Source organism: Heterocephalus glaber, unplaced genomic scaffold (genome assembly GCF_053883595.1).
Source record: "Heterocephalus glaber isolate CG9 unplaced genomic scaffold, H.glaber_assembly_v1.0 deba00001547, whole genome shotgun sequence".
In the NCBI taxonomy this organism is placed as follows: domain Eukaryota; kingdom Metazoa; phylum Chordata; class Mammalia; order Rodentia; family Bathyergidae; genus Heterocephalus; species Heterocephalus glaber.
Window position 1 is genome coordinate 16,470,190 of NW_028258340.1, and position 16,911 is coordinate 16,487,100.

At 36.3% G+C, this 16,911-nt stretch overlaps 1 protein-coding gene across 10 annotated transcripts in view; it reads left to right on the top strand.

The window, feature by feature from the left end:
* The window catches only part of Dmd (dystrophin), a 2,486,572-nt gene that overhangs the window by 991,714 nt on the left and 1,477,947 nt on the right, over positions 1-16,911 (top strand). For all 10 annotated transcript variants that reach the window (XM_004850043.4, XM_087189971.1, XM_087189973.1 and 7 more), the window contains one exon: positions 1,205-1,355. In XM_004850043.4, the coding sequence (XP_004850100.2) occupies positions 1,205-1,355 (151 nt within the window). The remainder of the gene's footprint in view (positions 1-1,204; positions 1,356-16,911) is intronic.

Below are 16,911 nucleotides of genomic sequence, written 5' to 3' on the forward strand. Positions count from 1 at the left end.
GATAAATAATACAGGAAGTGCTCCAACAAGTTACTTCTCTGTTTCCAATGATACAGGTGAGATTACACCTTGGAGTACATTCACCTGAAAGCTAACCTCTAAGATAGCATTGCATCATGTGGGGTCATTCTCCACAGGGTCTCTAGTCATTTGGTAGCCTAGCCCAGATTCATACAGCACGGAATCTAGGTTTCAAAAGAGAGATACCAATGTTGTCAGTTTTCTTACTGCTTAAATTTAAAACTGATCCCTTGTTAATTCTGCCACATTGTGTTGCTCAAAACGAGTCAAAAGATCAGACCATATCCATGAGAATGGAACATAGACCCCGTGTCTTGGTGAGAAGGATAGCAAAAATGTTGTGGGAGGGATGGAGTAAGGTTGATCATTCGATGCTAAGGAGCAAGAAGTTTTGCCATGGCATGCTGTTGCACAGTATGATGACTATAGATAATAATTTATTGTGAATTTCAGAAAGTTAGAAAAAAGGATTTTGAAAGTTTCACCATAAATAAATGATAAATTTACAAGGGGATATATACATATATACACAAACACAGTGGTGCCTCACTCCAGGAATGCTTTTGTTTGCAAACAATTTGGTTTATAAACAGAAGCATTTAGTAAAATTTTGTTTTTGTTCGCAAACTCTGCATCCAGTGCCACACACGACTGCGGCCATCTTTCCCACAGAAACACAAACCTGGTCATCTTTTCCAAATTCATAGAACAAATTAAGTTTGTGAACTGAGGTACTACCACTGTGAAAGGAGATATCCTGCTTGAAAAAAATGCACAATATATAAATTTATTTAATCATCACATGGCACCCCACAAATATGTACAATTCTGTTTCTATCAGTTCAAATTGATTTCAATTGAAAAACAAATACAAAGAAAAGTGACCACCTTTAACCACTGCACATACTAAATAACAGGGATATAAAAAATTCAGTTATCAGATACAGTTCAATTTGGTGACAGTGTTGACAGTTAGCTATGAGAAATTTTCTGAAAGTTGTAAAATGAGATCTAAGTCTGAGAAACAATAGCTTCAGAGGTGATTGATAGTGAACTTTACATATTTCAACATATGAAAAAAATTATGGCATAAATTATGAATATCTACTTTTACCGGTTTGTGAGTTTTGTAGTAATAAATTGCTTTACTAGAGGTAATGATAAACTTCTTTTAAATTTTCAGTTTACATAAAATTCTAATGGATCTCCAGAATCAGAAACTAAACGAGTTAAAAGACTGGCTAACAAAAACAGAAGAGAGAACAAAGAAAATGGAGGAACAACCCCTTGGACCTGACCTTGAAGACCTAAAACGCCAAATACAGCAGCATAAGGTCAGTATATTTATTCTGTAGGCTTTTTTACTGTACTATAAACTCTTTGTGTATATTTGAATTAAATACACATATAAAAGCATGCATCTATGATTCACAGGTAAAAAAAAATAAAGCTTCAAATCAACAATAGCTTAAAGTCATTTTTACTTAGTAATTTTCATAACCTTTGTTGCTATGGTTTGAATCTCTCATTTAAAATTCTGGTGTTGTAGTAAGAGGTGGGGCACTGAAGAGGTGAATAGTTCAGGAGATCTCCTCCAAGTAAAGGAGATGAAGGACATCAAGCACAACCTAGAGACTGACAAAAACTGTGGTAACTATTAACTTGGTACCTTTAACCAGAGGAGCGATATCTACAGTTATATAACAAAATTCAACATAAACCAGGGACTTCTGTGCAGTGAGTTTCACCTTATTGGAGTGATTTTAAAACTGTGGGAGGGAAATTTAAGAGGGACAGGGCACAAAACTGAGAAATATAGTAGAAGCAAGACTAAAGGACAAAGGCTGATCACACAAGCTTTGGGAAACTGTGGAAAAGGACAGAAGAGAAAGAATGAATGAGAAAGCAAAAGAATACTGGAGCAACTAGAAATGGAAATTAACACCCTCCTGAACAACCAATTGGTCACATTTAAAATTAAAGAAAAAATTAAGTAGTATCTACAATTAAATGATAATGCTGATACAACATGCCAGAACTTATGGGATGCAATGAAAGCAGTCCTACACGGGAAATTTATAGCAATGAACTCTCACATTAGGAAAACAGAGTAAGCTCAAATAAACAACCTAATTTTGAACCTCAAACTTCTAGAAAAAGAACACGTCAAAAACAAAGTTCATACAAGGGAAGAAATAATGATCAGAGCAGAAACTAATGCAACTGAGACTAAGAAAACAATACAAAGAATCATTGAATCAAAGGGTTAATTCTTTGAAAAATTAAATAAAATTGATCTTTAGCCAACCTTATCCAAAAAGGAAAGATAAGATTCAAATCCATGCAGTTAGGAATGAAATAGATGAAATGACAATGGATCCTGTAGAAATCCAGAAGATCATCAATACCTTCTTCAGGAACCTTTATTCTAATAAGATGGAAAACAGAGAAAAAATGCACAGATTCCTAGAAACATATAAATTACCAAACCTGATTCAAGGGGATATAAAATTCCTAAATAACCCAATATCAGTCATTGAAATTGAAGATGTAATTAAAACCTTACCAACAAAGAAAAGCCCAGATCCTCGTGGGTTCGCTGCTATATTCTAACAGAAATTTAGAGAAGATCCATTGCCATTACTCCTCAAACTCTTTAATGAAATTGAAATGGAAACAATACTCCTCAAGTCATTCCTAGAAGCAAGTATAACCCTGATACCAAAACCAGGGAAGGATCCAACAAAAAAGAAAACTACAGATCATTCTCCCCAATGAACATAGATGCAAAAGTCCTCAATAAGATACTGGCAGTTATAATGCAGCAAATCATCAAGAAGATTATACACCATTACACCATGACCAAGTAGTATTCATCCCAGGGATGCAGAGATAGTTCAATATATGTAGATGGATACATGTAATACACCATATCAACAGAGCCAAGGACAAAAATCACATGATCATCTCAATAGATGCAGAAAAAGCATTTAACAAAGTCCAACACCCATTCATGATAAAACCCTACTGAAAAGTGAAGTAGATGGTCTTTATCTCAATCTGATAAAAGGAATCTGTGACAAACTGATAGCAAACATCATACTAAATAGTCAAAACCTCAAAGTTTTCACACTAAAATCAGGAAAAAGACAAGAATGTCCACTATCACTACTCGTACTCAATACGGTCCCCAGAAACATTAACCAGAGCAATTAGACAAGAGAAAGAAAAGGAATAAAGATAGGTAAGGAAGAAGTTAAATTATTATTTTATTTTTTATTTTTTTGGTACCGGGGATCAAACTTGGGACCTTGAGCTTTCAAGGCAGGCAGCACCACCACTGAACTAAATCCCTGGCCCTTAAATTATTATTTTTTGCAGATGACATGATAAACTATGTAGGAAACCCCCCACAACACCACCAAAAGACTTCTAGATTTAATAACCAAACTCATTCTCATAGCTGGATACAAAGTCTGCACTCAAAAATAAATAGCATTCCTATACACAATAACAAACTCACTGAGAGAGAAATTAGGGAAACTACACCTTTCACAATACCATCAAAAATCCAAATACTTAGTAATCAATCTAAGAAGGGAAGTAAAAGACCTATACATTGAAAGCTACAGTACTTTGAAAAAGGAGATTGAAGGGGATATCAGAAAATGGAAAGATATCCCTTGCTCTTGGGTAGTAAGAACTATCATAGTGAAAATGTCCATACTCCAAAAATTGTTATAAAGATTTAATGCAATCCCAATCACAATACCAATAGCATACCTCACAGAGCTAGAGAAAATATTCCTAAAATTCATTTGGAACCAGAAGAAACCTAGAATAGCAAAAACAATTCTGGGCAATATAGGCAAGTCAAGGAGCATTACAATCCCTGATCTGAAATTATACCATAGAGCTACTGTGATAAAAACAGCATGGTACTGGCAAAAAAAAAAAATTAAAAAAAAAAGACCTGAGGATCAGTGGAACAGATTAGAAGATGAAGAAACAACTCCAAACACACTCAGCCACCTTATCTTTGACAAAGGGGTCAAACACTTTCACTGAAAGAAAGATAGCCTCTTTAATAAATGGTACTGGAAAAACTGGCTTCCCATACACTGAAATCTAAAACTAGATCCATGTCTCTATTCACTAAACTGAAATAAAAATGCATCAAAGATATAAATACTAAAGCAGAAACACTAAATCTGCTGGAAGAGAGAATAGTAGAAGTCTTGAAGACATAGGTACAGGCAAAGACTTTATGAACAAGTCCCCAATCCCTCAAGAAATATTACAAAGAATCAACAACAGGAACCACATTTTATTAAAAAACTTTTGCACAGCAAAATAAATCACTAAGAGAGTGAAGAGACAACCTACAGAATAGGCAAACATTTTTGCCAGCTGTTCCTCAGACAAAAAATTAAAATCTAAAATATATAAAGAACTGAAAAAAATCAGACCCTGGAAATTAAAAGATCCAGTCCAAAAATGGGCATCTGAGGTGAATAGACACTTCCCAGGTGAAGAATTGCACATGGCAAATAAATGCATGAAAAAATGTTCTATATCACTACTAATTTAAGACATATAAATTAAAACAAAAGTGAGATTCCATCGCACTCCAGAAAGAATGGCTATTATCAAGAAATCAACCAATAACAAATGCTGATGAGGCTGTGAGGAAAAAGGAACCCTTTTCCACTCTTGGTACGAGTCTAGATTGCTGCAACCACTGTGGAAAGCAGTGTGGAGGTTCTTCACAACCTAAGATTAAATGTTTCATTTGACCCAGGTATTCCCCTTTTTGGTATCTTCCCAAAAGAATTAAAAGCATCAGACCACAGCGATATATACACACCCATATTTATAGCAGCACAGTTCGTAATAGCCAAATCTTGGAAACAACCCAAATGCCCATCAACCAATTAATGGATAAAGAAAATGTGGGTTTTTTATGCAATGGAGTACTACTCAGCCATAAGGAAGGATAAACTTGCGGCATTTCTAGGTAAATGGATGCTCTTTGAGAACATACTCTTACATGATATAAATTGGACACACATGTAGAAATATCATAATGTCTCTCTGGTGTGAGAAACTGAAAGTATAAATGAAGACCAGAATGTATAGTAGATATTATGAAATAGGAAGAAAATGTTCAAATGGGAAGGGGATCGGGAGAGGGGAAATGAAGTAAGGTAGAAGAAAGAAAATGGAGAAAAGAAAGATAAAATAGTAATAACATTTTTGTTAAAAAAGGAGGGGAAGACTGGTTGAAGGGAGGAGAGGATACTGGGGAAAAAATCAAGATATATCATGTACAAGTACAAATTTCCTATGATGAATGTGATCATTGTGTATATCTAAATTGTACCAACAAACTTAATTAAAAAAAAAATCCTGAACCAATCTTTGAGTTTACTTCATCCTAATAAACTTATAAGATATTCAATCTAGCATTAAGTATTATTGTTGCAATGGAGCTTTCCCCAGTAAATGATGATGTACATAGACAGAAGAAACTTTGCAGTGGCCCCAGATCAAGATTACAATATTTAGCAAATAAACATATAAGAAGCCTAGTTAAATTTGAAATTCAAAGAAACAGTATTTTTAAAGTGTATGTTCCAAATTATTCATTATTTATCAGACACACATTTTTCTGGCATCCTTTATTTTATGTGGTATCAGGATCTGTATTTCTTGAATTTATGGCTTTGAAAGGGACTATCTGTTCTCTCAACTCATACCTCCCAAATCTGCATTTTGCTCAACTTTTTTGACTCTTTAAACTAATTTTTCAGATCTAGCCTCACAAGACTTCCACACAGGTAAAAGATAATTTTCTAACATTCTCAGGTTTTACTTTCTTATTTACTAAGCTTTACCTTTCACTAGCAAATGGAGCTAGTCCTTGCTTTTACTACATTGAAGGCAGTTCCCTGGCCAGAGCAGTTTAAGATTAAGCATTTAGGAAAAGTTGTAACTGGAGGTACCAAGTCACACAGAACACGCTGAATCAGCCCACTGCAGACAGGCAGGACTGTGCACGCCCTACTGAGGTCCCCAGTTGCCTGGAAGACACTGAGTCACCCCGCTGCAGACAGGCAGCCACCAGGTTCCACACTACAAAGACACAAAGGACACCAGACCACCAGACCACGGTACTGAGTCCCGCTGCTCCCGGCCCAGAGGTATTCTGAGCCGCTGTCCCACTGCTCCTGGTGAGAGGAAGGGACTTCCCAGTCACCATCCCTCCCACTGTTCCCAGCCCAGAGGAAAGGGCTTTTGGGCCACCTTCTGTTCCACTGCTCCTGGTCCAGAGGAAGGGGCTTCCCAGCCACCATCCCTCCCGTTGCTCCCAGCAAACAGGAAAGGGCTTTTGGGCCACCATCCCTACCGCTGCTCCTGGCCCCTGTAACGCCTCTCCCAGCTCAGAGGAGGTAATCTCTGCAGGCACTAACAGCCCCCCCCAACAGAGTCGAGATGAGAAAACACATAAATAAGTCTCAAAGCCAGATTTCCAGATCACCTACAGCAACCCCAAAGGGAAATGAGATGGAACACTCTGATACTGAACCACCTGGACCCACTGAACTGGCAACAAAAGGGGATCTGGAAAAAATGAAATCAGAAATAATTTCTCAGATAACAGGAGAAATTGTGCCCCTAGTTGAAGACATGATTAATAAATCTAGAGAGGAGCTCAGGAACATGATGGAATCCCAACATAGTAAACAAATGCAATCCATAAAACAGATGCAAATAGATTTCCAGGACATGAAAAACTCCACTGAAAGTCTACACAGCAGAATGAGCCAATGTGAGGACAGAATTTCAGATATAGAAGATAAGATTGCAATTAGTGACCAGGAAAAGAAAAACTGCTTCAAAATTATAAGGGAACATGAGAAATCAATCCAGCAGCTGCTAGATGATGCAAAGAAGAATAACATAAGACTGATTGGGCTCAATGAAGAAACAGGAGAGAGTGGAGATGACATAAAAAATCTCTTCACAGAAATAATGGCAGAAAACTTCCCAAGCGGGGAAAAGAGCTTGACATACAGATAAGTGAGGCACATGGGAATCCAAATAGCCTTGATCAAAAAAAATCTACACATAGGCATATAATTGTTAAGATTCCAGAAACTCAACAGAAAAACAAAGTTCTACAAGCAGTCAGAGAAAAGAAACAAATCACATACAAAGGAAAGCCCATCAGAATCACAGCAGACTTCTCAACACAAACCATCAAGGCAAGAAGAGCTTGGAGTGACATATTCCAAGCCCTAAAAGAAAACAGCCTCCAACCCAGATTGATGTACCCTGCAAAACTATCTTTCGAAATGGATAGAGAAATAAGAGACTTTCATGACAAAGAGCACCTTAGGAACATTGTGAATACCAAACCAGCACTCCAAAGAATTTTACACAATATCCTAGGAACAGACATTGAGGATCACAACCCCAAGAAGCAAAGCACAATGAACCCATCTGGCATGACAAGAAATTAAATGTAAAGGGGGAGAACCCAACAAAAAGAAAAAGTCATGGCAATGACAAGTCAATATGTTTCAGTTATAACCATCAACATTAATGGTCTCAATTCACCAATCAAAAGAAATAGACTGGCAGAATGGCTCAAGAAGCAAAATCCAACAATATGCTGCATACAAGAAACACACTTAATTCAAAAGGAAACTCATAGACTGAAAGTTAAAGGGTGGAAAACAATACTTCATGCGATAGGAACCCCCCAAAAAAGCAGGAGTAGCTATCCTTTTGGCAGATTAAGTAGATTTCAAACCAACACTGATTAAGAGAGATGAAGAAGGACACTACATCCTTGTAAAGGGAAAAATCCAAGAGAAAGAGATGACAATCATAAATATCTATGCACCAAACACTAGTGCACCCAACTATGTAAAACAAATACTAACAGACATGAAAAGTTATATATACACTAATACAATTGTAGTGGGGGACCTCAACACCCCACTGTCACAAATAGATAGATCAAGTAGACTAAAAATAAGTAATGAAATACTAGAACTCAATCGAACACTTGAACAAATGACCTTAACAGATGTTTACAGAGTCTTCTACCCCACAAAATCAGAATACACATTCTTCTCAGCTGCACATGGGTCATTCTCCAAAATAGACCACATACTCACACATAGAACATGTTTAAGTAAGTGCAAAGGAATTGAAGTTATCCCCTGTATATTTTCAGACCATAGTGTGATGAAATTGGAGATCCATAGCAAAAGAAACTCAAAAAATTTCATAAACACGTGGAAATTGAACAGCACACTTCTGAATAACCAATGGGTCACAGAGGAAATTAAAGAAGAAATCAGACAGTTCCTTCAATTAAATGACAATGACAATACAGCATATTAGAATCTATGGGACACAATGAAAGCAGTCTTATGAGGGAAATTCATAGCAGTGAATACGCATATTAGGAAAACAGAACGAGCCCAATTAAACAACCTGATGCTGAACCTCAAGCTTCTAGAAAAAGAAGAGCAGGACAACCCCAAAGCTCATGCAAGGGAGGAAATTAGAAAGATCAGAGGAGAAATCAATGCAATGGAGACTAAGAGAACGATACAAAAAATCAATGAAGCCAAGAGTTGGTTCTTCGAAAGAATCAACAAAATTGACAAACCCTTACCAACCTTGTCAGAAAAAGGAAAGAAAAGGCCGAAATCCATGCAATTAGGAATGAAAAGGGTGAAATTACAACAGACCCAGCAGAAATCCAAAGGATCATCAATACCTACTTCCAGAACCTATACGCCAATAAGATGGACAACACAGAAGAAATGAACAGATTCCTAGATATATATGAATTACCAAAGTTGAACGAAGAAGACCTAAATATTCTGAACAACCCAATATCAACCAATGAAATTGAAAATGTAATTAAAAACTTATCAACTAAGAAAAGCCTGGGCCCTGATGGCTTCACTGCTGAATTCTACAAGACATTTAGAGAGGAACTGCTGCCCTACTGTTTAAACTCTTCAATGAAATTGAAAGGGAAGCAATACTCCCAAAGTAATTAATGGAAGCAAGTATCACTTTGATCCTCAAAGAGGAGAAAGACCCAACAGAAAAAGAGAGCTATAGGCCAATCTCACTAATGAACAAAAATGCAAAATCCTTAATAAGATACTGCCAAACAGAATGCAGAAGATCATCAAGAATATCATACACCCTGATCAAGTGGGATTCATCGCTGGGATGCAGGGATGGTTCAATATATGCAAATCAATCAATGTAATACACTACATCAATAGAGCCAAGGACAAAAACCATATGATTATCTCCATAGACACAGAAAAAGCATTTGACAAAATCCAACATGCATTGATGATAAAAACCCTACAAAAAATTGGAATAGATGGTCTCTACCTCAAACTGATAGAAGCCATCTATGAAAAACCAACAGCCAATACCATACTAAATGGTCAAAAACTGAAATCCTTCACACTAAAATCAGGAACAAGACAAGGATGTCCACTATCACAACTCTTGTTCAATATAGTTTTGGAAACATTAGCCACGACAATTGGACAAGAGAAAGAAATAAAAGGAATAAAGATAGGTAATGAAGAAGTCAAATTGTCATTACTTGCAGATGACATGATACTCTATATAGAAGACCCCAAGAACTCGACCACAAGTCTTCTAGAATTAATAACCAAATTTAGTCATGTAGCAGGTTACAAGGTCAACACACAAAAATCAACAGTTTTCCTCTACACCAAGGACAGACTCACTGAGAGAGAAATAGGGCAATTAATTCCTTTCACAATAGCATCCAAAAAACTGAAATACCTTGGAATCAACCTAAAGAAAGAAATCAAAGACCTCTTCTCTGAAAACTATGGCACTCTGAAAAGAGAGATTGAAGATGATATCAGAAAATGGACAGACATCCCCTGCTCCTGGGTAGGAAGGATTAATATAGTGAAAATGGCCATAGTTCCAAAACTGCTATATAGATTTAATGCAATTCTAATTGAAATCCCAGCAGCATACTTCATGGACCTTGAGAAAACAATCCAAAAATTCATTTGGAACAAGAAGAGACCCAGAATAGCAAAAGCACTTCTAGGTAACAGAGACATGGCAGGGGGTATCACAGTCCCCAACCTGCAACTCTACTACAAAACTACTGTGATAAAAACAGCATGGTACTGGCAAAGAAACAGACCTGAGGACCAGTGGAACAGATTAGAAGATGCAGAAACAATGTCAGACACACTCAGCCATCTCATCTTCGATAAAGGAGCCAAACACCCTCACTGGAGGAAAGATAACCTCTTTAAAAAATGGTGCTGGAAAAATTGGGCTTCAACTTGCCAAAGATTAAAACTAGACCTACATCTCTCACCATGCACTAAACTAAAATCAAAATGGATGAAAGATCTAAATATTAAAATAGAAACTCTGAACCAGTTGGAACAGAGGTTAGGTAGAACCCTTGAAGACATCGGTGTAGGAAAAGATTTTATGAGCAAAACCTCAGTTGCCCGTGAACTAGCACAAACAATCAACAAGTGGGATGTCTTCTTATTAAAAGGCTTCTGCACAGCAAGAGAAACCACCAGCAGTGTGAACAGACAACCCACAATGTGGGAAAAAATCACCTGCTCTTCCTCAGACAAAGGTCTACTATCTCGAATCTATAAAGAACTTAAAAAGATTAGACCTCCCAAATTTAAAGACCCAATCCAAAAATGGGCATCTGAAATGAACAGACATCTCTCAGACAAAGAAGTAGAAATAGCAAATAAATACATGAAAAAATGTTCAACATCACTGGTAATTCGAGAGATGCAAATGAAAACAATGCTGAGATTCCACTTCACTCCAGAAAGAATGGTTGCTATCATGAAATCAACCAATAACAAATGCTGGCGCTGCTGTGGGGAAAGAGGAACCCTGCTCCACTGCTGGTGGGAGTGTAGACTGGTGCAAGCACTGTGGAAATCAGTATGGAGATACCTCAAAGAACTAGGACTGGAAGTCCCTTTTGACCCTGCTATTCCACTGCTGGGGATCTTCCCCAAAGAATTAAAAGAATCATACCACAGTGATATATGTGTGCCCATGTTCATAGCAGCACAGTTTGTGATAGCTAAAACTTGGAAACAGCCCAAATGCCCATCAACTGGTGACTGGATAAAGAAAATGTGGGTTTTTATATAAAATGGAGTACTACTCAGCCATAAAAAATGAGAAATTAGAGACATTTATAGGTAAGTGGATGCACATTGAGGCGATACTCTTAAGTGAAATAAATAGGACACACATGTATAAATACCGAATAGTTTCTCTGGTGTGAGAAACTGAAAGTGTAAATAAGGACTAAATGTATAATAGGTCATGTGAAATAGGAAGAAAAGGGGCAAAGGGGAAGGAAGTGGGAGGGCTAGGGGAAAGGATAGAAGGGAGTGGGATTAATATGAGAAAATGAATAAATAGGAACAAAATCTTTGTAAATAGGGAGGACTGGAGGGGTTGAAGGGAGGGCTGGGCAAGGGCGAAAAATAAGAACCAAGAGAGATTATGTAAAGGTGCAAATTTCCAATGATGAATGTCATTATATTGTATATCTAAAATGTACGGATGATTAGAATGAATAATCGATAATGCAAAATAGGAAGAAAAGGTCCAAAGGGGTAGGGGTAGTGGGAGGGGCAGGGGAAAGGAAAGAAGCGAAAGGAAAAATGATGAGAAATGGAAAAAATGGAAATAAAGTCTTTGTAAATAGGGAAGGGTGGAGGGCATGAAGGGAGGGCTAGGAATGGGAAAAAATAAGAACCAAGATGCATTATGTAAAGGTACAATTCCCAATGAGAAATGTAATTGTGTTGTATACCTACAATGTACTAGTAAAAGAATTTAAAAAAAAAAAAGGAAAACTTGTAACTGTGTTAGCCCCACAGACTACACCATCAGGGAAAAAAATCAGCAATATCGTAATGATCACTTGAACATTGTGACTAAGGTTAGTGTTCATGCACTCATAGACCTCAGTTGAACATTTGATGAAAAGTTAGACGTGGTGCTAGATCTATGTTTGCAGCACTTTTCCCTGCATGGATCATACACTCCTCTAGTGGACCTTTTTGCCTGACCTCTTCCTCTTGACCTGTATTGGAAGTTGCATGTGGAGAATTTTTATATACATCAGTGGTTCATTCTGAGGGCATCAGTTGGCTGCAGAAATATCACACCCTGTTTGGGATGTATAAAAATAGAAATAGTGCTGCTAGAGGTGGTCTTAACCAAGGATAGAAACTAATGGATTATTCCCACAGAATCCTTGTCCCATGGTAGGACAATTCCAAGGTATGTTTCCAAGGTATGTCCCCAGCAATATCAATCTGCAAATGTTCAAGGGGGTGTCTTGCTTCACATTTTCACAGACTTTCATAATACATCATGAGGTTGTCTCCCAAATAAGCTGTTTGCTTCCGTATTTCTTCCTCACAATACATTTTTGTAGAACTAACCAAATCTGTGGTTTTACACAAACCACTGAATCTTTCAGGTTCTCCATATCTTCTCTTTGAATATAAAAGTGTTCAAGCAATTTGTTTTTGGAGCTCCTCCTAGTCAGGGTTTTAATGTGTCCAGTAGTTTTAAAATAAGTATTCTTTTAAAAAGTTCAAGACTAGGCTTATAACATTGAACCTCAGAAGGTAGGGTGCTTGTGCCCAGGATTCCTGGAGTGTATTGAGGAAAGCAAATGAAAGGCTTTAAAGAAAAGCAGAGCAAGAATGTTAAAGTATCCATGAGCTTGGATAACAAAAGGAAACTAGGAAGAAGACATTAGCTTGGCCTTCTGAACAAGCAATTCAGGTTAGACAGACCATCCAGGATCTTAACATGCTGACAATTACCTGAAGTGTTTTGCATTTTTCTCTGGAAGATATAAAGTGAATGGAATGTAAAATATTTGACTAATGTTGTCATACAATTTGAATAGATTGTCCATTACTTGAAAATATACCTTTTTTTGAGTATGCAATTGCTTTGAGGAAAATAATTTGAAACATGAAAAGCAAAGAATTATATGCAAGTTGATTATGTAACATTTTTCATGCAGGAGTTATTCATATGAAATGTATAATAAGACCAGAGGAATTGATTTGCCTACTCAGAGTGAGATCACATTCTACCTTTAACTGCTCAAATTCATTTTAGAATGGATTAGCTTTTATAAAATTAAGACAAGAGAAACATAAGTAGTCAACAGTAAGCACAGCATTTTACAATGTACTTTGTTACTTGAAAGTAATTTTGTTAAGAAGAAAATGATTTAACATAATCAAATAATTTAAAAAGGAGTAGCCAATTACCAGATTTTATCTTTACACACTGTATACATCTATCAAAATAGCACTGTTACCCATAAATATGTACAATTGTGTGTCAATTACAAATAAAAATAAATTGAATTAATTTAAATGTGAGACATATTTTCATAAAAGTACACTAAAATATTTTTGTTAGACAGCCCATGCTTTATTAGGAAAGGGAAAACTCTTGAAGTAATTGAATTCAAATTAAATCCTCACATATATTCATTGACTCACTTTGTAGCTTTTTTCCCTAAAAAATGGCAAAATTTCTCCTTCTTACAACAAAATACATCAGTAATTTGTAGCATCCAAAAAAGTAATTTCACGTTGCCCCATCACCCCATTTCTACCCTAATAACATATTTAGCTGTGTTTAACTGTGTTAAGCCAAAAATTCTTAAATTTTTCCATTTTATTTCTTTAAAGATGATTAGAAATGGCAAAACTAAAGAAATATACAGATTAAACTGGGAAGAACTGATTTAAATTCTGCTCAGATGAGAGGGCCCACGCTCCCTTTCTCAAATGAAGCGTGAGATAAAAATGTGTGCAAATCTTGCAAGTACACTGTGAATATTTCAGATATGCTTCTGTTCATTCTATGACATGATCTTTTGCTATCTTCATTTCAACAGCATTTTATTATGAGGCAGGTTAGAAGTTCAACCATTGTGAAATGTCATGGAGTCACTTTTACTGAATCTGCCAATTACCAAGTAAAGCAATTGATCCTATATTGATGGTTACTGTTAAATCTAACCAATCCATTAACTCTAGGTAACTCAAAAGTTCAATTGGCTAAAAAAATGGAGTAAACCATTTAAAATTCATAGTTATTGCTTTAGAGAGAAATTAAGAGGTTTATTTTTTATCTGAGATAGTCAAGAGTGGTTCTTTCTGGCGAATGAGTACATTGGACCTCTTGCTCTTCTTTGAAGAATTATGTCAGAAATAATTGTGACTGCCCCTTTATGTCTTAAGAGATGTACTCTATTAGTGATGTTGATAAGGGATTTCTCAGTGGAAGCAATATTGAGGAGTAAAAGCACGTTCTGAAATTGAGCATTCATTAATGGAAACACAGTTTGCCATTTTGGAGGGTATTTTAATCAAAAGGGAAACATTGTGGAATCTTCAATCTCATAGCACTCAGGCAGGGTCAAATGTAAATCTTGGTTTGCTAGCTAGGTTTCCAATTCTTTTGAAAAATTTAGACTTTTGTCATAGACACATTATCTTAGTAGCTAGATCAGCAAATTTCTTTCCATACAAATTATTACAATTGGTAGATAAATGTAACACATACACTGTGCTCAGACTTCAGTGAATGTTCTATATTAAATACTGATTAATACAAATAAAATGCTCTGTTAAAAGTTCAGTTATTTGTCCTTTCCTTGAAGCTTAGTTAAACTCAAATATTGAGGTTGCCAAGATTGTGAAATATCCTTATCCGGTGACCTTTAAAATGATCTAGATGTTCATGTAACAGGGAAGGTTTAGGTGTAATCTTGCCAAAAGATCTGACATTTCATTTCATTCCATTGCATTCTATTCCATATCACTGAACAAACACTCCTAAAGCACATGGTGCTGTGAAGAATATAGAGGCCAGACATATATGAAATCTCCCTAAGAAGCTCCTATTCTAGTACATCATGTAAAATAATAGAAAATAAGTGACCATTACACAAGATGAAATACAGCATACAGGAGGATTTTTTTTTTTAAATGTGATTTGTTTTAGCTGATAAAATGAGGGGGAAAATGTGAATAACATATTGTTACTTGCCTAGTATATATATTGCAGTTATACTACATCAGCACTGTGGTTAATGATAGAGGGTTAAAGCCTGGTAATGGACAGTCTGGTATATAAGATTTCAGCACTTGCAGTTTTTCTATAGGCCATTGGAAGTTATCTTTGTGACAAAATTAAACAGGTCTACAATTTAGGAAAATTTAGTTTCTTTTTCTTTCTGGGGAATGAACTCAGGTCATTCACACTGAGCTATATCATCAGCGTTTTTAATTTATTTTTATTTTGAGACAGGACCTCACTATGTCACTAAGTTGACCAGGCTGGGCTCAAACTTGGGTTCCCCCTGACTTAGCCTCCCAGAGTGCTGAGATTACAGGTGTGTGCCACCACATTTGGCTATGAAAAATTAATTTTTAGGAAGATATATTATATAAAATACATGAGAGGGCACAGAAGCAGGAAGCCAGAAGACAAGTTGCGATATTGCAGAAAGTATATAATATACAATCTGAATGAAGGCAGTGTCAATGACATTTTGAACAAGTGTAACAAGCATTTTGGAGCTCAACAACCCAGCTAACAGACATAGAGAATAAGCAGGGGACTCGAAGTAATAGATTCTGAGTCTGGGCAGTTGGAAGCCCAAAATTGGAATTAAGAAAATTGGCAATATCGAAGAAAAATACAATGTTTGGGAGGAGGATGAATGATTCAGAAGAAACTGAAGAATACCACAGATTCAAATAGCACGTTTCATTACTAGCAAGCTCTTGCCCAACTTTAATAAGATTAAAATGACATGGTGTTCATTTTCACTATAGTAATCCTTCCTACCCAGGAGCAGGGGATGTCTGTCCATTTTCTGATACCATCTTCAATCTCTCTTTTCAGAGTGCTATAGTTTTCAGAGAAGAGTACTTTGATTTCTTTCATTAGGTTGATTCCGAGGTATTTCAGTTTTTTGGATGCTATTGTGAAAGGAATTATTTGCCCTATTGCTCTCTCAGTGAGTCTGTCATTCGTGTAGAGGAAAGCTATTGATTTTTGTGCGTTGACCTTGTAACCAGCTACTCTAACTGAATTTGGTTACTAAGTCTAGAACACTTTTGGTGGAGTTCTTGGGGTCTTCTATATAGAGTATCATGTCATCTGCAAGTAATGACAATTTGACTTCTTCATTACCTATCTTTATTCCTTTTATTTCTTTCTCTTGTCTAATTGCCGTGGCTAATGTTTCCAGAACTTTATTGAACAAGAGTGGTGATAGTGGACATCCTTGTCTTGTTCCTGATTTTAGTGTGAAGGATTTCAGTTTTTGACCATTTAGTATGATATTGGCTGTTGGTTTTTCATAGATGGCTTCAATAATTTTGAGGTAGAGACCATCTATTCCAATTTTTTGTAAGGTTTTTATCATCAATGCATGTTGGATTTTGTCAAATGCTTTTTCTGTGTCTATGGAGATAATCATATGGTTTTTGTCCTTGGCTCTATTGATATAGTGTATTACATTGATTGATTTGCATATATTGAACCATCCCTGCATCCCTGGGTGAATCCCACTTGATTAGGGTATACGATCTTCTTGTTGATCTTCTGCATTGTTTGCCATTATCTTATTAAGGATTTTTGTATCTATGTTTATTAGTGAGACTGGGCTATAGTTCTCTTTTTCAATTGGGTCTTTCTCTTCTTTGGGGATCAAGGTGATGCTTGCTTTCAGGA